The sequence below is a fragment of the Microcaecilia unicolor genome, chromosome 11 (genome assembly GCF_901765095.1).
Source record: "Microcaecilia unicolor chromosome 11, aMicUni1.1, whole genome shotgun sequence".
Lineage (NCBI taxonomy): Eukaryota > Metazoa > Chordata > Amphibia > Gymnophiona > Siphonopidae > Microcaecilia > Microcaecilia unicolor.
The window spans coordinates 79,012,045-79,037,487 of NC_044041.1; the positions used below are offsets into that span (position 1 = coordinate 79,012,045).

Genomic DNA, 25,443 nt, shown 5'->3' on the forward strand with positions numbered 1-25,443 from the left:
CAGATAAACCAGGATAAGAGCTCCGCAATTTGGGTAGGACAGGGCAGACCAGCTTTCAAACTTCCCAGTCAGTACCCAGTAGCAAGGGATGAAGTACGGATCCTGGGTCTCTGGGTAGGCAGACAGGACTATGATACGATCAACTGGGAGAAGGGGCTGGGGAGAGTCGAGGAAAGGGTGGCCCAGTGGAAATCATATAAGTTGCGGTTTGTGGAAAAACTGCATGTCATTAAGACCTATCTGATACCCCTTCTCCTGTTCATATCCAAGGTCTGTTTACTGCCTATATCGTTACATGCCAGAGTATACAGCTTGTTTTTCCAACAGCTATGGGGGAACAGGATGAATATTATCCGGAGGGAGGTGACCTATTTGCCCAAAAGGGAGGGGGGGTTGGGAATGGTCAACCCTGTGGTACATTTTAGTTGTTTCTTTTTCCAACAAAATCTGGGAGGGGTCTTGCGGGAAGGGAGGCCGGCTTGGGCAGACTGCATGGCCTCCTGGCTTCAGCGGTACTTGAGGGATTGGGTGAGGGGAGGTCAGGCAATGCCCCTGCGAGGGAAGGCGGGATACTTGCCACAGTACATCTCACCTCTGTTGAGATTGGTGAAGAGATGGGGTATCACAGTACAGGAAATCCAGAAGGAGGACAGGAGGCAGCTACAACACCGCATTATTCAGACACACTTTTCAACACGTCTAGCCTTGAGGGACTGCCCAGGTCCACTACAGGAGGAAGGTCTGGCTTTCCTCAATTCATCACGCCTCCCCCGGAAGATTGCGGACATGGCCTGGCTGACTTTCCACAGCCGGCTTTATGTTCGAGCTAACATGAAAAATAGAAACAGCAATGATCGTAAGTGCCCGAGGGGGGAGTGCGTGACGGAGGATGAAACAATGGACCACTTCCTCCTCAAGTGCCCGTTCAATCAACAAGTCTGTCAGGCAGTAGCCCGCCAATTAGGGATTCCTTTCTTCCACCAGCTATCTTATGCAGAATGGGCCTATGGAGGGTTTCCAAAAGGAAAGGGGTGGTGTAGGGAGACACTGTATATCATCGCTGCAGCCCTTTGTTACTTCCTGTGGCAGGCACGCTGCCAAGCTTCATTATATCGGAAGTGGCTGTCTGTACAGGAGGTGGCAGGGGATGTGGTACATTTTGTCCAGCAGCTGGCAGTGAGGGAGAAGGAGCATTGTTCTGGACTACAGTGGGCAAGGCATTGGAGGGGTTTTTCGTTTCAGCCTCCCTGAGTGGGAGGGTTTGTTGAGGGGCGGGGGTATTGGCCAGTAAGGTTTTATTTATGTATTAGTTAGCGGGTTTTATTGCTTGTTTTATCGCTTGTTTGTATGCTTGGTTTGTCTTGTTGCAAGTTTCAATAAAGACAATATGACACACACACACACACACACACACACACACACACACACACACAAGGAATGGCACCCTATGCTGTCTATTAAAATGCTTTATTGCATATTGTGCTGGCATTGTAATGTAGCTTACTATGCCATACTTTGTATTGTTTGAATATTTATACTGCTGTAATTGTCTATTGCTTATGTTTGATAAATTCTTGCTGTACACCGCCTTGAGTGAATTCCTTCAAAAAGGTGGTAAATAAATTGAAATAAAGAAATAAAGGACTGTATTTTATGCGGTTCTGTTTATGCAGTTACCTTATGCAGTTAAGCGCTGAATATCACTGCATAAGTGCCGACTCCTCCTCCTGACAAAATAGCTGGTTTCGGCTTAGGTGCTAACTGGGCATATTTACCGACACTATCCAGTTGAGTGCTGCTGAAAATGTCTGGTTAGTCCCGGACAAATGATCTAAACATCCAGGAGTCTCTCCTGGCCATTTAAATCACTGACCCCTATGATATTCAGTGCTATTTAACTGGCCAGAACGGCTGCTGACTGGTTAAATAGCGCTTAATCGGCTATCCACCGATATTCAGCAGGGGATAACCGGCTATGCCCCGCTGAATATTCTCAGTTAGCGGCTAGCAGATAGCCGTTTTATATCGCCCAATATAGCTAGTTATCTGCTGATTTTTAAAGCTGGTTTAGCAGCCATATTTGGCTGTGTAAAAATGTGGAATATCCAACCGGCTAAGTCTGAATATCAACTTAGCTGGTTATCATGAATCCGGGCAAAAATAAACCAGATGTTTGATGCCAGTCACCGGAAACGGCCTGGCATTGAATATCCAGGCTCAGCGCTGACCGCTGGAGTTAGCTGCTGTAACTCCTGCAGTCTGAATATCAGCCACTGAATATCTACCCCGTATTGTCTACCTAGTTACAATGATTTCTCTTATCTATAGTCTCCATTTCATTACGGGCCACTACAAGGTTATTGGACACCCTGGGTAAACCCTTAGCCTTGCATCACCTCATTTAAATTTAGGCTTAGAGACTCCTTCCCAGGCCCATGAGATTTTGATAATTACTGAACAATTTTGATCACCACCTTTCCTAAAAGTGCATAAAAGTTTAAAAGATGGTGTTGATGGTGGCTGTCAGGATTGATTATTTTGCTTTGAGTGCAGCTTATCTTGGCTGCCCCCCCCCCCCCCTCCCAGAAGCTGTCATCCTAGGCAACTGCCTAATTAGCCTCTAGTGGTTAGGCTGCACCTGATTTACGGGTCTATTTACTAAGCCATGTGGCATTGCCAACAGAGCCCATTCAAAGGATCCTTTAACAACGCGGAGGTAAATCAGAAGTACTGCTGGCCCAAAGGGGCTGCTGGAGGTAGTTCTGGTTCTAGCGTGTGCCATTTCCGGCATGCCAGAAATTTTTTTTTCAAGTGCAGTGCTAACCCGACGGTAATTGGACATCGCTACGCACTGCCTGGTAACTTCTGGGTTACTGCGGGAGCCCTTACCACCACCTCATTGGGTAGCAATAAGTGCTCTCCATCTCATGGCCACGCGGTAAGAACAGGGCCGCCGAGAGGGGGGGGGGGCATGGGGGACAAAATTCCCCGGGCCTCCAAGGGGGGCCCGGCGCCGGGATCAGGCCGCCAGCGCTGCAGTCCCCGGTCTCACCTGCCTGCCTCCTTGGCTCCGGGCCCCCTGCATTCGAAGCGGCAGTCGCAGATCTCCTCTCTTCTGGCCTTCCCTCCCTGTGTCCTGCCCTTGTCTGATGTAACTTCCGGTGCATTGACTAGATAAAGGTCTTCAGATGTGGTGTGATATGAACAAGTCAAGGGTCTGAACTTGAAGTAATACTTCATATATTATTTACTTTAATGTCATCCAGCTGGGGGCATATAAACTCCCAAGCTTACCGTAATTTCAACCGGTCCAAGGCATTTCTGCTAATGAGGATGCTAGGAGTCATGGATTAACTGAGGAATGCTTTTTTTCAACAAAGTTTGTGAACGTTCTTCTTTTCTTTCCGAAAGGCTGATTTGCTGCTGCTCTACAGCTCAGAACCAAACAGTCTATGCTATGTGGAGACAGCTGATATTGATGGGTAAGGAATCTTACCACAAATGTTTTTCTCTGAAGTAGCAGGTATTGTTATTTGTTACAATACCACTGAGATTAAAGCAAATGAGTGAAAATATCTACATCATTGTAGAGGCCTAACCTTCTGTGTGACACCATTTACTGGAGCTGTACAGTTGTAGTGTCATAAAAATGTTTGGTCTTTCCTGGAATTAGAGACGGTTGGGGGCTAGAATATAATAATGTGATACCAAAAATAAAGTATGCTATCTTACCAGTATTAAAAAATGTGTGAAAAGTGCACCGTTTAATTTACAGTCCCCCTGATATTCAGCGCTATTTAATCAGTCAGAACGGCTGCTGACCGGTCAAATAGCACTTAACCAGCTATCCACTGATACTTAACGGGGGATGACCAGTTATCCCTTGCTGAATATCTTTGCTTAGTGGCTAGCGGATAACCAGTTATATTGACTGATATAACTGGCTATCCGCCAATTTTGAAACCTGGTTTTGTGGTCTGAATATTGGCTCCATGGTGTCCAGAAAAAACGAGACCTTTTGCAATTGTTTGAACATTTACTATAACCTATGAAAATACATTGATATAATTTTTTTTCTTAGTTAATTCATAATTTGTGTTAAAAGTGTCCTCCTTCAACCTTGACACATTCACAAAGTCTTCGACACCACTGAGCTGTTGGCTCAATGAAGCCTGGGGTTTCATCAAGAGCTCAAATGTTTTGCGAGCTCAGGGCCCTGTTTACTAAGCAGCGTTATAGGGGCGTTAACATTTTTAATGCACGCTAACCATGTACGTGCCTACAAAATCCCTATAGGTGCCTACATGGTTAGCGCACGCGCTAAGTGTAGGTGCGCTAAAAACACTAACGCACCTTAGTAAACAGGGCCCTCAATACGCTGCAGTTCCATCCTGTTGAAAAAATAAAGTACTCAGAAATGTCTTGAATTTTAGGCAGAAGTTTTTTTGCTGTGGTATGACATTTTTGGATTATTTGGAAAAATGTTGGGGGTCCCATGTTGATCTCTAATCCCTTTCCCAAAATGTAAAGAGCTTTTATTGTACATGGGCACATGGGCAGTGAACAATAAAGACCCATCTTCAACCCAGAGTCGACTGTTTGACAACCCAACCCATGTGCCAAAAATCTATCATGTTTTAAATTTTCATTTTCAGTGAAACAAATCTTAAATTTCGACAAGCCTTGATGGCCACACATGAAGGACTCAGCACTTTGCCAGCACAGGCATCATTTGATGGTGAGTGCAAGCTTTTCAGTCGCTGTTTATGATGTAAGATCATATTGTGAATTATATAATGTTTAATGTTTCTACATTGCTGCAGTGGATTTTGGTCCTCTCCTATTGGAGATGATGCCACTTGGCTGGAGAACAATGATGATAGTACCACAGATACTGAGAAAGGTCAATAGCTCTGATTATAGCTCTATAATATCAATGTATTGATGATTGGAATGATAACAGTGGGTTGTAGAGGTGACATGCCAATCTTTGACATGGTGAGTGAACATACCAAAGGAAAAAGGGTAAAATTCATACAAGTTTCTGTTCCAGATGATATATCTGATTTGTATCTATATATTTTGTGATTTCTTTCATCAAGCCTTAGAACACATTTTCCTTAGAAAAAGTCCTTAGAAAAGGGTGGTGGTCACCTGAGGTTTTTAAAAAAAAAACCTGGGAAGTAGCAATACAGGTGGAGAGATGATGTGAAACTGAGAATAAATGATTGTTTCTCTCTGGTGTAGGTAAAGTTATCTGTGAGGAGCCCAACAGCAGCATGCACACTTTCATAGGGATTCTAGAGTGGAGGGGTGAGAAATATCCCCTGGACAATGAGAAGTTATTGCTACGAGGCTGCAGGATCCGCAATACGAAAACATGCTATGGGATGGTGATCTATGCAGGTATATATCAGGGATCTATCAGAAAAACGTGGAAGGGACAAAAGGGTCTTTACCACTGTCTTCCATGCTCAACCTACACAATGGTGTGACATGGAATCAGGAAGTAAAACAAAAATTTGTGAACAGGTTATGGCATGGGGACAAAAATAATTTAATCAATAAGGTGGAGATATCCAAAATGTGGATCAGTTATCAAGCTAGCCTGAAACTTAAGCCACCTGTCCCCCTGTTTACAAAGTCATGCTAGCAGCTGCCTTGTGGCAATGCCAACACAGCCCAATCAAAGTAAATGGGCTGTGTCAGAATTACTGCACCACCAGCCGCTAATGCAGCTTTGTAAACAAGGGGGCTAGATTGCAACCTGCTATGATTGGTTTTAGAGATGACCAGTTAACTCAGCCAGATGCTGGGCCCAGGGCCACTGAGGGGGAGGGGGGGGGGCAGGGAGGCAAGATTTCCAGGGTCTGGCTTTTCCAAGGAGGGTCCAGCGCCACTGATCAAAACTGACTGCTCTGCTGGCCACAGGTTCTTCTTCCTGCCACGTCCTGCCTATGTGGAAACAGGAAATTACTTCACAGGAGGTGGGACAAAGCAAAAAGAAGGACCTGTAGCCGGCAGAGCACTCTTTCTCGTCCGCTCCTATGGGAGGGGGCAACAGTGGTGGCAGGGAGAGCAGTGGCGATGGTGGTGGCGGTGGTGAGGCTGCGGCGGCAGTGGTGGTGGAGTGTGGTGATGAGGGCTGCAGCAGGGCCCTGAAGATTGTTTGCCCCAGGCTTAGCTTAGTCTCTTGGCAGCCCTGGCTGGTCCTATGAACAAACTCTGCCTTCAGGGCCATTTTCTGACTGTATAAATTTGGCCACATAGGAGGTGATTTTATAAAACAATTTCTGTGTGTAAACCATGTTTTACATGCAGAAAATGGCTTTCATAAAATTACATGCAGTGCTTCATTTTATACGATCTGCACACAGGCATTCCTTGGGGAATAGTCTGGGCAGATCAGGGGTGAAGTTGCGGTATAAGCATGCACTTTATAAAATATGCATGTAAATCATGCACATATTTTAACCTGCTTCAGAGCAGGTGTAAATATGGGCAAAAATATTTGTACGCTAGAAAGTAACATGGTAGATGTTGACTATTAAAAATCAGTTGGTCCATCCAGTTCCTGTCCACAGTACAAGGATATAACCCTGCCTCATAGCTGTCCACTGTAAAAGCTTGACCATGTAGCATATCGTTCCTTGTCCAGGATGTTTTTTCTTTTCCTTCTTATAGGGTCGTCAACCTGGCTAGATGAGCACACAAAATATCACACTTAGGGGTCCTTTTACTAAGGTGCGCTGAAAAATGGCTTGCGGTAGTGTAGGCACGTGTTTTGGGCGCTCGCAGATCCATTTTTCAGCAAGCCTGCAAAAGATGTGCGGCAAAATCAAAATTGGCGTGCTTCCATTTTGGGTCTGAGATCTTACCACCAGCCATTGACCTAGCGGTAAACTCTCATGCAGTAACCGGGTGGTAATGACCTACGCGCATCAAATGCCACTTGGCGTGCATAGCGGACACGCAGCAGAAAATAAAAATTACTTTTCAGATGCGTGTATCGGACGTGCACCAAAAATGAAATTACCGCAAGAGCCGTGCGGTAGCCGGGCAGTAACTCCATTTTGGGTCACACTGGGTACGCGTAGACGCTTATGCAGCTTAGTAAAAGGGCCCCTTAATCTAACGCCAAGCACTCTCCATCACTTAGCACTAAGCTTTGCAACAGTCTAAACAGGTACCAAACCTAGAAATTCTATTGCCCAGAGAGTTGAATGGCATCTGGCCACCACCACCATACTGGCACTGATAAGGTTGGTTTCTAGATAGCCATAGCTTGCTGGTACCTAGCTGCATACTCTCTTTGTTTGCTATTCCATGGGATCTTTTGAGTTCTCCACCTACGTGGATTCTCTCTAGACTACAGAGTCACTACATCATGCTTCCTTTAGTCCTACTATAAATATATATGTTAATCCTGGAACTTTCCAATAATTTTCTAAACCATTTCCTTCAAAGGGTTTGATTCCAAAATAATGAAAAACTGTGGCAAGATCAACCAGAAGAAGACCAAACTTGATGTGATGATAAACAAACTTGTGATTATAGTAGGTATAAAATAGTGCAGTGATAGCTGGGTGGGGATGCAAATCTGCACTTGTACCCATTTGCGCACACAACTTAAATCATTTAACAAGCTAATCAGCGCTGATAATTCACCAGTAACAAGCAATTATCGGCACTAATTGGCACTAATTAGGATTTACACGCCTAACTTTCTAAGCATATTCTGTAATGCACAGATCACAAAAGGGGGCATGGCCATGGGAGGAGCATGGGCAGGTCATGGGCGTTCCTAAAAATTACGCGCACTGCAACAGAATACGCCCAATCCACGCCTAAATAAGAAGTGGGCATTTAGTTGGCGTGTATGGCTGCGCCTGAATTTTAGTCATGGGATGGCCACTACATGTATTTTATAATCTGCGCCTAACTTTAGGTGAGGTTCATAGAATACTGCTAAGCTCGGTTTTGTTGGTGCCGATTTTTTTTGGTGCTATATATAGAATGTGGCCCAAATTGTATAACTATCCAACTTCCACGGTATCAAAGTTATATTTAAAGGAGGGGGTTCCTCATACACAGTTCCTTATTGTTACCCAACTCCACATGTATCTTATCCAATACTTATACAGTCTTCAAGGGTCATTTGATTTAGGATCTATCAGATAATCATGTCACCAGCATTTTGGCTATAATTGTGAGCCAAGCACTTTCTTATGGTGGGCATGTATTCGTCATTCAATCCATATTTTTAATATCCATTGCTCTCTCTGGAAACACAGAGAGAGCAATGGAAATGTTTCCAGCTTTGATTGAGGAGACGTAACCTTGATACAGCACTGAGTGCAAAACATGATTTCATATCGGATTAGATGTCTCCGAGATGATCAATTTTCCTAAAAAGAAAATATAGAAAACAAGAAGAAAATAGTTCGTTTTTAAGCTAAGTACAATTTTGTAATTTGGACTTTTATATTGAGTCAAGTTAAGGAATGAATGAAGGTTTAAAAAATATTAAAAATATGGATCGAATGACGAATACATGCCCACCATAAAAAAGTGCTTGGCTCCCAATTATACCCAAATTGTATAACAGCACCTGGGCTCCCAGATTCTATTATAGATTGCAATTACGAGTATAAGCTGGCATCTATGTGCCTATATTTAGGCATGCTCACTTTCATTATGTCAATAGCAGGTGTAAATGCGTTCACATAAATGCACCCGCTTAAATGTGGCAGTTTAGCGCATAATTTACAGTATTCTGTGGTGATTAAAGTTATACTCCCTGATATTCTGTGCTATTGAACTGCTCAGAATGGCTGATGACCAGTTAAATGGCACTTAACCGGCTATCCACAGATATTCAGCCGGTAAGGGGGGGAGGGGGATAACCAGTTATCCCCTGCTGAATATCTCCAGCTAACAGATAGTCGGTTATATCGGCTGATATAACTGTCTATCTGCCGATTTTTAAACAGGGTTGCTGCGTGACAACCTGGTATATCTTTGGCCGGTTTACAGATAACCAGATAGGTCAGAATATTGACTTGGTTACCTTTAAACCATCCAAAAATAAACTGGATATTCAATGTCGGTCACTGGAAATGGCCTGGCATTGAATATCCGGGATTAATGCTGAACCCAGGAGTTAGCCAATCTGGCTCCTGCGATCTGAATATCGGCTCCTTAGAATATTGATTAGCATCTAGCACTTAGGTGTATAACTATAACAATCATGTGCATAAATACTTGTATTCTTTAACTTAGGTGCACACTTGTCCCTGGATTTTATATATAGGGCTAGATTCTATATATGGTACCTGAAAATTCGAAGTGGAAAAAAATACACCTAGGTGTATTCTGTAAAGTATGCCTCAATTTTATAGAATACACTTAACATTGTGTGCGGTGTATAAAATATGACCAGCGTCCATCCGCACAACTAAATTTAGTCATGGCTAGTTACGCCAAGTAAAACTTGGTGTAAATGCCGACGCCTAAATTATGCGTGGATCGGGCATATTCTATAACAATGCGCATAGATTTTAGGAATGCTCAAGTCACGCCCATGGCCACGCCCACTTTTCAACTATGCAACTTACAAAGGTGCATCATGTTACAGAATACGCCTAGATAGTTATGCACGTAAATTCTAATTGATGCCAATTATATTACTGTTACTGCTGTTAAGTGGCAATTATCAGTGTTGATTGGCATCTGGGGGATAGTGCTCAAAATTATGAGCACAAATTTGAGCATTGTCCAGTTTGTGCAACTTAATTAACAAGCAAATTAGCCCTAATAATTAGCTATTAACAATCAATTGTTGGCATTAATTGGCAAAAAAAAAAGAATTTGTGTGCTGTAATACCCTAAGGGTATTCTCATGTGCTGAGTCCCTCTGGTGGCTCCTACCCATCGTTACAAGCCTTCAGTCAGGACTGACTAGCACTTTGCTTCTGAGACAGTTCTCCTGTACAATAGCCTGTAATCCCAGGCTAAATGTTTGGACTTCCCTTTTAACTCAGGGTGACTGCTTCCCATTTATCACCAATTCTGGGAACTCTTCCCTGCTGTATCCTCTGGTAACCGGTCACATTTCTGCTACCCCTGATGGGCCCCCTGTTACCTTTCTTGGGAATATAACCCTGGTTTCTCAGCTTTCACAAATATGCAAATTGGATACACCAGGAGCAAATCCACTTTATTAGCACTCTGCTCCAGTCTTGTGGGGATCAACTTCTTTCCAGCATATCATTCAACTTCCAATAATACACAGTTCCATTACTACCTTGTCCATACCAGGTAAGTACCTTCTTGGTTTTTAGAGGGATCCTCTCTCCACTTCCAGGGGATCTCCTCCAGCAGGCTTCACCAGTCCCCCTCTCCTCTTTTCTTTTCTTAGAGGGTGCTCTTTATAGGGTGGCTAATAATCCTCCCCACCTCTTTAGGCCCCTCCCCCTGGTTCCAGAAAGGTCCAGGCCCAGAACTCTCTCCACCTTTCCCTCACCTACTCTGAGAGCTCCCCCTGGAGGCCTCTTCAGGGAAGGGCAGGTCCTATACCATGAGCACCCCCTAGCTGTCCCTTCAGGTCATTACATGGACGTACCCCTTTTGGCTTCCTCTAGTGACCAGATCAGGGTATTTTCCAGACTTTTCCCTGGGACAGCGCCCTCTGGGCCTCCTCAGGCTAGGGCAGTCCTGTGTTTATGACAGTTCGCATCTTGCTATGCGCTATTCCATAAAGATGAGCACAAAAATCTTTTAGTGTGCAACTGAAAAGGGGATGTGGCTATGGAAGGGGCTTGAGCGGGTCGGGGCATTCACTAAAGATGCACACAGTATGATAGATTTTGGGGGATCCATGCCTAATTTATGAGCAAGGATTTACACCAGGTTTCAACCCTCATGCCCAAAGTTGGGTGCAGATCCCATCGCCACATGCTATTCTATAAACAATGCCCAACTCGGAGGGCCATTTATAGAATAGCGCTCAGTGCGCATTTTTTGGGTGCCATTTTCTGAATCTAGTCTTTGATGCATAAATGTAGATGCCAAGTTATAGTATGAGGGGATTAGAGTGCTAAGATTCTGGTGTGTATGTCACAATTTGCAATGATTATAATTATTGAGACACTGATCCATGATTTGGATAATGGCAATAAGATCTCAAAAATTATGAGCATGAAAAACATGTTTCAAAATGGAAATTCATTCAGGGACCCTTTTACTAAGCCGCGTAAGCATCTACACGCACCCAATGCCCGCCAAAATGGAGTTACTGCCAAGCTACCACATGGCTCTATTACGCTGATTTCATTTTTGGTGCGTGCCCAATACGCGCATCTGAAAAATAGTTCTTATTTTTAGACTTGCGCCAAGTGGCATTTGACGCGTGTAGATTATTACCACCTGGTTACCATGTGATACTGTACCGCTAGGTCAATGGCTGATGGTAAGGTCTCAGACCCATAATGGACCTGTGCCAATTTTGATTTTGCCGCACGTCCATTTTCTGCAAAAATTTTAAAAAGGTCTTTTTTTACGGGTGTGCTGAAAAATGGACCGGCGTGCACCCTAAACCCGCGTCTACACTACTGCAAGCCATTTTTCAGCACACCTTAGTAAAAGGACCCCTAAAATAGTTAGATTGTATAGTGAGGACTTTTATTGTTGTTGTTGTTTATTTTAAATTAAGATTCTAGTGGCACCAAGAAGCAGTGGGCAACTAATTTAAATCCTCTCGCTTCCAGATTCCACCCTTCTGACGGTTCCACCGCAGCACTTACCCTGGCACCTTGGCCCCTATGGTTAGCAGGAAGCAGAGATGTGCTGTTACTATTTAAAAGTACTTAAGCAAAAATCAAAGTACTGGCTTCAAAAGTAGTGACGTAAAAGTTGAAAGTATTATCTAAAAAAAATACTCACATAAAAGTAATAAAGTACAGCTCTTTCTAAATACAAATTTAAAAATATTTTTAACAAGTTGGACCACTGAATCTAGTATGCTTACAAGCAATCGTCCAGGGGGTTACACAAGGTCCTTACTAGAAAAAAAACAACACCCTGAGCATTGCAGTGGGCAGAAGAACATTAATGGATTAGTACAGATCAGTTCTACACAGACACTTGATGCTAACAGAATACTTTGCCTTTTTCAAACATGAACAGAGGTAGCCCCTCATGAAGTATAGAAGAAACAACCATAAACTAAAAATAGAAATATGTAGACACAAATTAAACTGAATCCCCGACAAGCCATACTCCCTACCCATCCAGTCTTGCCTAATTTCTCTGTCTCTCCACTCCCATCAACTGCGGCCCTGAAGTACAGTCTCGCTCTCTCCCTCCCGTCCATCTCTGCCAGGCCCACACTAATAAACTACCATGGGACATATGGGACCCAGCTCTCTGCAGTGCCGCTAGTGCTTCCTGTGCCAGTCCAGTAAGTTTACATCAGAGGAGGTGGGCCTGGCGCAGGAAGCACTAGTGGTGCTGCAGAAAGTTGGGTCCTGCACATCTCCCATTGTAGTTTATTTGTGTGAGACCGATAGAGGTGCAACAAGATGGAGGGAGCAAGACTGTGCTGCAGGGACATGGCGGATGGGAAGGGAGAGGGAGTGGGCCCTGTACACAGTGAAGGTGCGGTTCTGATTAGGGATGCAGCTGAGCCTGACAACAACAAAATAATAACCAATCAACTGCTGTTCTGGGCAGGTGTAGAGGGCAGGGACTAGGGTTTCCAGGTGATGTCAGATCCTGGCTTGCATCTGATTGGGCCTGAACTTCTGGTCTCAGCTCAGCTGTTTTTGGGACCAGAAGTTCAGTCCCAGTCAGCTACAAGCCGCGTCTGATACTGCTTGGAAAGCCTGTAGAGGGGAAGAAGTGGAGGGATGGAAAATGCTTGTTATTTTATTTTAAAGAACCACTTTCCAAATTTGTACTTTGTTACTAAGTTCAAAAGTACAGCTTAAATGTAACTCATTATAAGTTAAAAAGTATTGCAAATAAAAAAGTAACTCGTTACAAGTAAAAGTACTGTCAGTTGTACTTTAGTTAAGTAACATACCCATCTCTGGCAGGAAGGAGTGCACTTAATATCACTGTCTCCTTTTCTGTGGAGGGTCCATACCCTCAGGACTAATACCACGAGACTGGCCCCATGTGGCACAGGAAGCTGGCATGCAGGTGCAGAGAACGGCGACGAAAATGATAAAGGGGATGGGACGACTTCCCTATGAGGAAAGGCTAAAGCGGCTAGGGCTCTTCAGCTTGGAGAAAAGGCAGCTGAGGGGAGATATGATAAAGGTCTATAAAATAATGAGTGGAGTGGAACGGGTAGATATGAAGTGTCTGTTTACGCTTTCCAAAAATACTAGGACTAGGGGGCATGCGATGAAGCTACAATGCAGTAAATTTAAAACGAATCGGAGAAAATGTTTCTTCACTCAATGTGTAATTAAACTCTGGAATTCGCTGCCAGAGAATGTGGTAAAGACGATTAGCTTAGCTGAGTTTAAAAAAGGTTTGGACGGCTTCCTAAAGAAAAAGTCCATAGACCATTATTAAATGGACTTGGGGAAAATCCACTATTTCTGGGATAAGCAGTATAAACTGTTTTGTACTTTTTTGGGATCTTGCCAGGTATTTGTGACCTGGTTTGGCCACTTTTGGAAACAGGATGCTGGGCTTGATGGACCTTTGGTCTCTCCCAGTATGGCAATACTTATGTACTTATTCAGCGCCCTTTCTCTGAGCAGCTAGGGAAAGTTTGGGGTTAAGGCCTCTGGGGGAGTCAAGTCAAGCCAATAGATTGCAACAAGGGCTGAAGCAGTAGGCACAGACGTGAGGGGTGGGGGTGGCACGAGGGAAGGCATAAGATTAAAGACTTGCAAAGAGTGCCAAATATCCTAGCACCACTCCTTCATTTATTACTTCTTTACAGAAATGCATGCTTCAGAATATTTATGTTCAACTCTTTCTTGTTTAGGTTTGGTTTATTTTCTGCTCAGTCCTCACCACATCCTGTGGGTTCAATGACAGCTATTGTTTTCTGTTTAAATGTCTAATATCCAGTTATAGTGGGGCCAATATTCAGACTGCAGGAGTTAGCTGGGCTGCCTCCTGGGGTCAGCGGTGAACCCGGTAATTCAATCCAGCAACCGGCATTGGATTCCTTTGGCTGCTATGCACATAGCCGGTTAAGCCGATATTCATCAGCTGATTGGCAGTCAGCTAATGAATATTGGCGCTAACCAGCTATGTTGCATGACATAGCCGGTGGCCGGGCTAGCAGCTAAGCACTAATATTCAGTGCGAGATAGCCAGCTATCTCGCATTGAATAATTAATGCTTAGCCATTTCAAGGCTATTTAATCAGCCAGGAGCCATTCCTGGCAGATTAAATAGCGCTGATTATCGGGCAGAGTAGGTTTGACTGAGGTGCAATCTCCCAATAGATCATTCCAAGAGACTGACTGTATCTTACTAGCCTGTTCTGTGTTGGAAGGCAAGCCCGAAGTACAGCTTGCTTCTGTTAGCTGTGGCCTTGATTCATTTCAAATCTCTTGCACCTGACCAGCTTTGTACAAAATAAGCATGCCACTGCAGTGATTCTGAACATAAGTGGAATAAGATATCAGGAATGCTTTGAACCCACCCCTTTACGATTTTCTCATAATGCTTTTTTTTCTAGATTTTTGCAATATTGGTTAGCTGTTCATTCTGCCTTGCTGTTGCTGCTGGATTCTGGACCTCATGGTTTCAAGAAAATCATACATATGTCCCTGCTCTTCCAGTGAGATACACACCTGCCTATTCTGGTTTTCTTCTCTTCTGGGGCTATTTCATCCTTATGTCCACCATAGTTCCAATGTCTCTGTTTATGACGTAAGATCTTATTGTGGATTATATAATGTTTCATGCTTCCACATTGCTGCAGTGGATATTGGTTATCTCTTAATGGTGAGGATGATACCACCTGGATGGAGAGTAGTGATGATGTGATAAAGGTGGTAACACAAATATTGAAAAAGGTTAGTGATTCTGATTATACCTTTATGCTAACACAATAACACAGTTATCATAGAGCTATGATCAAAACCATTGACCTTTCTCAGAATCTGCATTATAACCATTATCCCATTATCATTATTCTCCACCTAGAGCGGCATCCATCTCTTACAGGTCAAGCACTCTGCAACCCGTCTGATTCCAAGATCTCGTAGGATTTTCGCTTATTAAGGGAGTGCCTTCATCAGGAGACAGCCAGCCACACCCTGCTTGCTGTACTCCTGTGCTGGGTTAACCAGCCTTCATTGGAAGAGTTAGAAACCCTGGTTTGGATTAAGACATTTGTCTGTCCATCTGTACCAGAGGATATCTATATAGAAAGAAGATGGAATCATAGCAAATAACTTTAGCACTTTAAAAAGGTTATAGAGTGGTGTAACCTGTACAGAGCAGCAGGTACAACTCTTGTTGGGCAGAGTCAAAAACAGAGGCAGGAATCTGCAATACACAGATCGACAAAAAAACAGCAGACCACCATATGAAGTCCAGAGCAGTAGCTAAAAGCTTTTATAGCATCAAAGTGTTAAGCACTGTGAGCCTGGTTACTGATCACTAGGAATGAACAGGAGCTGCTTTGAGGCTACTTGCCAGGGACTGCCTGCTCTAGAGGAAAGTGTGTATTGTTCATCCCCCCCTAGTCATTGCCTCTGAGGCAGCCTTTGTAGGCGAAACAAGGCCACGTCGGCACAATCTTAGTCTAAGGCAATAAAAGCTTTTAACTATTCCGGTCTTCATCTGGTGGTTTGCTGGAATAGCCAAGTTTTAAGTGCGACCTTGAACTTTTTCTTGGAAGGTTCAAGACAAAGTTCCAGTGGAAGAGTTTACATTCCATTACATTATAACAATTTTTGTATACCACAACTTCCCTCCTCAGGTTGCATGTGGATAACAGGTTAAGGGGTCCTTTTACTGTTGTGCCTTGTTAGGCAGACTTTACAAGTCTTTATCTGCCATCATTTACTATGCTACCATACCCAGGAGGAGACAAGAGATAGAGGTGGTATGAAACAGATGTTTAAATATTCGAAAGATATTAATGAGGGAAGCTATAGAACCAGAGGACATGAAATGAAACTGCAAGAAGGTAAGCTTAAACGTAACATCAGGAAACACTTTTTCACAGAGAAGGTGGTGGATGCCTGTAGCCCCCCCCCCCCCCCCCCCCCCCCCAGTTTTTGTGATTGGGAGAAAAACATCAACAGAATTAAAAAAGGAATGGGATAAATACAGAGGAACCGTATATAGAAAGAGGGTGGTATCAAAGCAATTGCTGTTCCTTATACACCTTCACATTGTCTTTTAAAAATCCCCCCTTCCACCAAAATATTTCTTACAGCTTTTTGCTGTGTTGCCCCCTCCCTGTGGAATACTGTTACACTCTTTGGGTAGACATTTAGATCAGATGGGTGTGGATTCTTATATCTATGTAGATGATATTACAATCATGCTTCCTATTTATTACTCAGGATCGGGACTTTACATTAGGCAGGATAAAAGCAAACACGGATTTAATAGCTAATTGGATCACATTTCATAAACTAAAATTAAACAGAGTTAAACTACTGATCAGTAGTTTAGGTAACAGTTGGCTTTCTCAATTTTGATGTGTGTGTACTTTTAGACTCATTGTTCAATCACGTCTGTTATCACAAGTTGACTATTGTAATGTACTTTATAGTTTTTAAGAAGTTGCAGAATGTGTATGCCAGACCAATTTTCTCAGACACGTTGCTTTACCTTAAATTATATTGTTTGCCAATTGAGGCACGAGTACAGTTTAAAATCGGTATGATTATCTTTAAAATCTTGCATGGCCTTCTCAAGAAACCCAATGACTATTCCATACGTACTAATAGTTATCTTGCCAACCACTGTAAAACACAGCATCATACAACCTTGTATATGTAATTGAATCAGTGTAATCTCTAACAACTGTTAAATGTAAGCCACATTGAGCTGAAACTCGTGTTTGGACAATTGTGGGATACAAGTATGAATAAATAAATAAATAAATAAAATAAACACACAACCTGCAATAAAAAATAGTGGGGTCGCTTCTTTAAAATCCCACGTTATCAAGTTTCAAGTTTCTCTTTATCTGTTATACTGCTCAAGGCAAACCATCTAAGCAGATTACAACATTTAATAAAAATCTAAAAATTCTCAAAGAAAGAAATTTATAACAGACATTACGAAACACTTGAACTATATGTTACAAAATGGACTCTTCCCGAAAGAGAAAGGAAACATTCTACTAACCCCCATACCTAAAGACGCAAAGAAAAGTGCCAATGAACTAACCAACTACAGGCCAGTAGCATCCATTCCCTTAATAACCAAACTAACGGAAGGGTTAGTGACCAAACAACTCACAAGTTATTTAAATAAATTCTCAGTACTCCACAACTCCCAGTCAGGATTCCGGTCTAACCACAGTACTGAAACAGTACTAGTTACTCTCATGTCCAAATTCAAACAAATGATTGCAACTGGAAAGATCATACTACTTCTACAATTTGACATGTCAAGCGCTTTCAACATGGTTGATCACGGAATACTACTACATATCCTAGAGTACTTCGGAATTGGAGGTAACGTTCTCAATTGGTTCAAGGGATTCCTAACCACACGATCGTACCAAGTGACATCCAACTCGACTACTTTAGCCACATGGATACCTGAATGCGGAGTCCCACAGGGATCCCCCCTCTTGCCGACTCTATTCAACTTAATGATGATACCCTTGGCCAAACTATTATCAAACCAAAACCTCAACCCATACATATACGCAGACGACGTAACGATCTACATCCCATTTAATCAAGATCTAAAGAAAATTTCCAGTGATATCAACCAAGGTCTCCATATCATGCATTCATGGGCAGATGCATTTCGATTGAAACTTAATGCAGAAAAAACCCAATGCCTAATACTCACCTCTCAACATAATAAGAACAAATTCACCGCCATTAACACACCAAATCTGAACCTTCCAATTTTGGACACCCTAAAAATTCTTGGTGTTACCATTGATTGACACCTAACACTCGAAACCCGCGCCAAAAACACAACCAAGAAGATGTTCCACTCAATGTGGAAATTAAAAAGAGTAAGACCTTCACAAGGAATGTTTTCCGTAACTTGGTACAATCAATGGTGCTTAGTCATCTAGACTACTGCAATGCACTCTACGCCGGCTGTAAAGAGCAAATAATCAAGAAACTGCAGCTAGACTCATATTCGGTAAAACAAAATATGAAAGTGCTAAACCCCTACAAGAAAAACTACACTGGCTCCCACTCAAAGAACGCATCACGCTCAAAATATGCACTCTAATTCACAAAATCATTCACGGAGATGCACCAGCCTACATGTCAGACCTGATAGATTTACCACCCAGGAATGCCAAAAGATCATCCCGCACATTCCTTAATCTACATTTCCCTAACTGCAAAGGTCTAAAATACAAACTAATGCACGCGTCAAACTTTACCTACTTGAGCACACAGTTATGGAACGCATTGCCGTGCAACTTAAAAACGACTTATGAACTAACGAACTTCCGCAAACTACTGAAGACCCATCTCTTTAACAAGACATACCACAAAGATCAACCAATGTGAACATACACAACTCTTCCACATATATTCAGAACTGTCTTACATCATTTGCTTGTTATATTACTATCATGTTTGATCATTATCATGTGACTCAAGATCCTTCTGTAGCATTAAATGTCTATTTTCTATTGTACTTCCACTATTCATAATGTATTGTAAGCCACATTGAGCCTGCAAAGAGGTGGGAAAATGTGGGATACAAATGCAATAAATAAATAAAATAAAATACAATTAAAACAGGACAGAATAGAAAGAGCAAAAACCATGCTGCGACTGCAGCCACTGTATGCTACACCCCTGATGCATCAGGCCTTCAGGAATCCACAAGGAAAAATCAACCGCCATAAGCCTCACGGAAAAAGTGAGTCTTCAAACGTTTCCTAAAGGGCCCTTTTACTAGCCTGCGTAGGCGTCTATGCGCACCCAACGCACATCAGTTTTGAGTTACCACCTGGCTACCGCGTGGCCCTTGTAGTAATTTCATTTTTGATGCACGTCCGATTTTTATTTTCTGGCATGTGGGCGGTAATCAGCATTTTACTTGCGCACACCATTACCACCTGGTTACCGCTTGAGACCTTACCGCTAGGTCAATGGCTGGTGGTAAGGTCTCAGACCCAAAATGGATGCGTGGCAATTTTCATTTTGCCGCATGTCCATTTTTGGCAAAAATATTTTAAAAGGCATTTTTTACAGGTGCGCTGAAAAATGATTCTGCGCACGTCCAAAAAACGCATCTACACTACCTCGGGCCATTTTGCAGCGTGCCTTTGTAACAGGGCCCCTGAATTTCTTAAAAGAAGGCTCTAAACGAAGGGCTAAAAAAGGAGCTTATTCCTCATTATAGAACGTTGAGCCCAAAACTTAATGCGCGTCAGTAGAAGAACCCCTTGATGTTGCCATGGTCAAAAATAAACAGCTTGGAAAGGCATAAAAATTGTATGTTGACTATGATGAGGAGAGTTTGGGGATGGTGATAGCAGTAATTTTGCTGAAGACTAGAAAGATTCTGGTACAGGGGTGAAGGATCACTTTTGGGAGTCTGTACACTGTTTTGGGGGTTTGTTTTGTTTTGAGGGCTTTGTTGGGGTTTTTACTTAAGGTTTTTTTTTTTTTTTAATCATTTTGTTTTCTGTTTTATCTAGTGTTAAAATCACAGCAAAGTTTATTTCCATTTTTTTAACCTTCATCTTGAAAAGAATAGACATCCTTAGTCACTTTCACTGACCACAGTGACGTCAGTGGAGGAACCGCTTTGCTGATGACTCTCCAATTATGATACCCGAGTGACAGATGAATCATGTTATAATAAAATCACATCCTATCGATCACCAGCATTTCTACACTCAGTACACTGAATGAGGTCTGGTTAAGATGTGTCTGAGACAATATAGCAGAAGAATTCAAAATGAATCAACTCAAAATTTTTGCCTGCTGTAGAATTTTGAATTGATTAGTGAATGTGGCTATGCTGCAGCCATAATAATAAAACCACTCGGTGGTGTTGTGGTATGTTGTTCCAAGACTGTATCATATATAACTGCCTATACGTGGTTGCAATGGTGGCAAATTGCTGACTGCCCTGTTTGTGATACTAATGTTTAATCATGATAGAGTATAACTTGCATGGAGTTGCCGACTAGATGGACCGTGCAGATCTTTATCTTATTCATGTTACTATGTAATTTTGAATTTTTCTGTGTGCCATTTCCAGTTCTATAAGTTGGATGCTTTTGCTGTGAGAGCTTTGACTCCTTTTTCGACTATTAACTCCAAAATGCCTGGGCCCCGTTAAGTAGAATTAAAGAGCCTTGTCCAAAGGGGAGAGGTTAGTTGCTTATTATAGAGCAAATTCTAGTAGCCTAGTGGTTAGTGCTGTGGACTTTGATCCTGGGGAACTGGGTTCGATTCCCACTGCAGCTCCTTGTGACTGTGGGCATGTCACTTAACCCTCTATTGCCCCAGGTACAAAATAAGTACCTGTATATATGTAAACCGCTTTGAATGTAGTTGCAAACACCACAGAAAGGCGGTATATCAAGTCCCATTTCCCTTTCCCCCCTTCATTGATAAACCTCAAACCAGTAAAAGAACCATCCAAATTCTGTCCTTCTCTTCCCTTTAGACTCAGGAAAAGTGGTTAGCTTTTCAGTGAAGAGAGTCATTCCCTAGTGTAGGCACCAGGGCCGGTCTTAGCAAGTGCAGGGCCCTGTGCAGACCAATTTGGTGGGGCCCATCCTAGCCCTGCCCCACCATAGCCCCGCCCCACCGTAGCCCCGCCCCACCCTAGCTCCACCCCATGGTGGCAGTCCATTTATTGGCTGGTGGGGCTCGGCAAAGGTATGCCTAGCGTGCCCGCACAAGGGAGGGGAGAGAGAGGCATGTATTCCCCCCTCCCCCCAAATTTCAGGGCCGGCTATGTCCGGAGAGAGAGCCCGTTGTTAAAATTTTACCAGCACACCCCTGGGTGGGTCCCACAGGCAAAAAAACCTTTGACAAAATGGTGGACTACAGGCAGCTGAAACATTTCACCACCACGGACAGAGACAGACAGATAGTACTTAAATTTAAAAAGGTTCTTTCTAGAAAAAAAGCTATCATCATACCTGTAACCTGGCTGGCTTGCTGCCTTAATGGATTGATTTGGCACAACTGTTGTAGCACAGAAAGACAGTATATCAAATCTCATCCCCCTTTCATAGTGTTCTCTGCTTCAAACCCAATGCCCTTCTCTCCCATTCACACTGCCAGTGCCTGCACAACTCTCCACTCTCTCCTTCAAGACAACATTTTCTCCCTTCAGTCCCCAGTCCAAATCCTGTTCAGCCCACTGCCAATCTCTGAATCTCACTCACTCTTCTCTCCTCTGGTCTCCCTTTCTCCCTCCAATCGCTGTTCTGCCATCCCCAGCTAAGGTCACTTTTTCTCCCTTCCATTCTCCTCCTCAGGCCTGTAGTCCCTGAGTCCCTGCTGATCCGCTCACCCTCAGGTTTCTCCTCTCCCTGTCAATTCCTAGTGCCCATTTCCCCTCACCCTTACCCTCAAACCTTGGTTCCTTTTTTCTCTCCTGCCATCACATCTTTCTCCCCCACCCCTTCACAATTCCCTTTACCTCTTTACCAATCACCTGCCAACCCAAAGGTCCATCAGGTCTTTTTCTCCTCAAGCCGCAGCCATCTCCACTCTCCCTTTACTGCCTGCCTCTTCTTTCTAATATCCCATCACAATCTCAAGTTGCCTACCAGCACTCCAGCAGCAGTAGCCTTCTTCACTCAATCAGTAGAGATGGCGTCAGCGACGATGGCTCACCTCACCACCTCCAGCTTTTCCCGCTCAGTGACTCCCGCCCTCACGGTCCGGAAACAGGAAATACATCAGAACTTCAGAAGGCGGGACATTGAGCGGGAAGCTGGAGGTGAGCCGTCTGTCTGTCCTAGTCACCGTCACTGCCTGGGCTGGGCCTGGCTCGCTAGCATCGCTGCAGTTAGTCGCCGGGGTCCGGGGAGGCGGGGACTCTCAGGAGCTGACGGCGGGCCCAAGCCGGGGGTGGGCGCCGCGCCGGTGATGATGATTATGCGGTCGTCGAGGCGAGCAGCGGCGGTCCGGCAGAGGTCGGAGCGGAGGCACGAGCGAGGCAGAGTTGAGGTGCGCCGCGCGGGGCCCTATGTGGCTGCCTTGGTCGCCTCTGCCTAAGACTGGCCCTGGTAGGCACTAGCGTACAGTATCCCATCTCTGTTGCAAAACTGCCAAGGGGACAGCTTTTCTAGAGGGAGATTTAGAACATGCCCCGCCTTACCCACCGCTCTGCCCTGCCCTTAGCTCCACCCATCCCGGCCCACAGTTCTTCCCCTGATTCAGTTTGCTGATGCAGTCACAGCTATCATCTCCCCTTGCAGCAGCAGTAGGAGATGCCTTAATAAAACATCATCTCCTGCCACAGGACCAGTCCCACAGCTCTTATCGCGAGACTGGTCCCACAGCAGCAAGAGATGATATTTTATAAAGGCATCTCCTGTTGCTGCTGTAAGGGAAAGCTGCTCAGCAGGAGATCCAGGCTCACCAGCAGGAATGCAAGAGATAATCTGCAAAAGCAGGAGTCGCCCTCTTAATGTGGGAGACTTGGCAGATCTGCTGTTTGTCAAAAGGACCAGCATCTCTACTCTCTCCTTCCTGAACTACAGGCTCAGCTAGCTGTGCAAGGCCAGAGATTTGATCCAAGCGGGTATATTTAACTCCTCATATACTGTTGATACAGGTTAATCATCTATAAAATAATCAGAGAATGGGCAACTTCAAATTACATAGTAACATAGTAGATGACGGCAGAAAAAGACCTGCACGGTCCATCCAGTCTGCCCAACAAGATAACTCATATGTGCTACTTTTTGTGTATACCCTACTTTGATTTGTACCTGTGCTCTTCAGGGCACAGACCGTATAAGTCTGCCCAGCACTATCCACGCCTCCCAACCACCAGTCCCGTCTCCCAAATTTATATACCATATTCTGTGGTTCCCAGTTCATTTATCTAATCCCCTAAAAACACAGGGGCTGATACTCAGGCCACGGGAGTTAGCCCAGCTAACTCCCTCAGTCAGCACTAAGTCAATGCCGGGCCATATCCGGTGACCAGCATTGAACATCTGGTTTATTTTTGGCCAATTTGAACATATCCAGCTACATCGATATTCAGACTTAGCCAGTTATGTTCAAAAGGCCAAAGATATCCCTTGTATTCATGCGGCCAAATATAGCCGCTAAAGTGGGACTGAAAATCAGCAGATAGTCAGTTATGAGGCATTTAATCAGCCTGGTACCGATCCTGACTTTTGAATATTGGGGGGATAGGGCCCAATATTCAGCTGGTGACAGCATTTGTCCGACCGTCGCTGGCTTTCTCCCCAGATATTCCATAGGCCATGTCTGGGCACCAGCATTAAATATAAAACCTAGCCAGTTATGAGCAATGTTAGCATTTAAGCAGCTAAGGTGAACCGCATAAAGATAGGACTGTGTTTTTGTGGTCTTATTTATGCAGTTATTACTACTACTCATTTCTACTAGACATATACAGTGCTGTACATGTTATATACATGTACTTTCTCTGTCCCCAAAGGGCTCACAATCTAAGTTTTTGTACCTGGGGCAATGGAGGGGTTAAGAAACTTGCCCAAGGTCATAAGGAACTGCAGATGGAACTGAACCCAGTTTGCCAGGCTCAAAGCCTGATGCACTAACCATTAGGCTATCCCAGCAGGTTAAGAGCTTAATATTGGCACTTAACTATCTACAGTACCACACATTTTGTTCCCCTCACATATCTAATTCTTGGTCCCTCAGCTATATAGAGTGGAGGAGTGGCCTAGTGGTTAGGGTGGTGGACTTTGGTCCTGAGGAAGTGAGTTCCATTCCTACTTCAGGCACAAGCAGCTCACAAGTCACTTAACCCTCCATTGCCCCAGGTACAAATAAGTACCTGTATACAATATGTAAGCCACATTGAGCCTGCCATGAGTGGGAAAGCATGGGGTACAAATGTAAAAAAAAAAAATGGTAAGCCTCTATTGTAGAAAATCTTTAGCATCAAATCTATGTTAGTTGAATGTTCCAGAGGTGTAGCTAGGGGGCCAGAGGAGCAGCTGCTCCCCCAAACAGACCACTGTCAGCATTCCACTCTATGCTCCCCCCCCCCCCATGCCTTCAACCTGGCTACGCTTCTGGAATGTTCTAATGCATGTTTATTAGGTATACCATTAGTATTATGCTAACATTGTATTATATCTCTGGTATTTAAATTCCAGTGCTGTTAAATGTGTATATTTTTGATACTGTCTCATGGTAGTTCTGTTATTAGGTTTCAATTTACTGTTTTCAAGTTTACCTCATTTATTGTATTTATATTTATTCTTGGTTATTTGACTATTGTTATGCTGTTAACAAAACTGTAAATGTTAAACTGTACCTGCTGTGCACTGCATTGGGTTAATAAATCCCAATAAATAAATAAAGTGCAAATTCTACCCCTGGAACACCCACGAATTAGTAGGTTTCAGCTTAGGTGCTAACCGGCCATTTTGAGCCGCACTGTCCAGTTAAGTGCTGCTGAATATATCTGGTTAGCCTTGGACAAGCAATTTAAATGGTCAGGGGCTGTTTCTAGCCATTTAAATTGTTTTGAATATCGACTCCCTAAGGTAGCAGTACTGGGGAGAGTGCTGCCAGCTCCTGCTCCAATTGCTCAAAGGCAGGGGTTCTCAACTCAATTCTTGGGACACACCCAGCCAGTCAGGTTTTCAGATATCCACAATGACTAGGCATGGGCATTGGTGGCCCTACCATTAGGCCACCTGAGGCAGGGGCTTCAGGTGGCATTCTTGTGAGGCAACATCACCCCCCCCCCGCCCTTCCACCCCCAACCCCCTTCCTCCAAATTATCTTTTTCTTTTCTTGTTTTTCAAAAGAAGGCAGCAGCAGCAATTCCCATAGGCTTCTCTCTGCTATAGGTGGCCCACTTCTGAGGAAACAGGAACCATCAGAGAGGTGGGCCGCAACACAGTAGAGAGAAGGAGTCGCGGCAGGCTGCAGGGTAGCCCATGGGAATTACTGCTGCTGCCTTCTTTTGAAAAGCAAGAGAAGAATAGAAAAGGTAATTTCAGGGAAGGGGGTTGGGGAAGAAAGGGGGCAGGTGTGGAGGAGCCAGGGTGGCAGCTCATTTCTTGCCTTAGGCGACAGATTG

At 43.8% G+C, this 25,443-nt stretch overlaps 1 protein-coding gene across 3 annotated transcripts in view; it reads left to right on the forward strand.

Annotated features, from left to right (window-relative positions):
* ATP8B3 (ATPase phospholipid transporting 8B3) overlaps positions 1-25,443 on the forward strand; it is a 153,412-nt gene that overhangs the window by 71,998 nt on the left and 55,971 nt on the right. For all 3 annotated transcript variants that reach the window (XM_030218590.1, XM_030218591.1, XM_030218592.1), the window contains 5 exons: positions 3,412-3,482; positions 4,656-4,738; positions 5,248-5,406; positions 7,468-7,556; positions 14,711-14,904. In XM_030218590.1, coding sequence (XP_030074450.1) covers positions 3,412-3,482; positions 4,656-4,738; positions 5,248-5,406; positions 7,468-7,556; positions 14,711-14,904 — 596 coding nt within the window. The remainder of the gene's footprint in view (positions 1-3,411; positions 3,483-4,655; positions 4,739-5,247; positions 5,407-7,467; positions 7,557-14,710; positions 14,905-25,443) is intronic.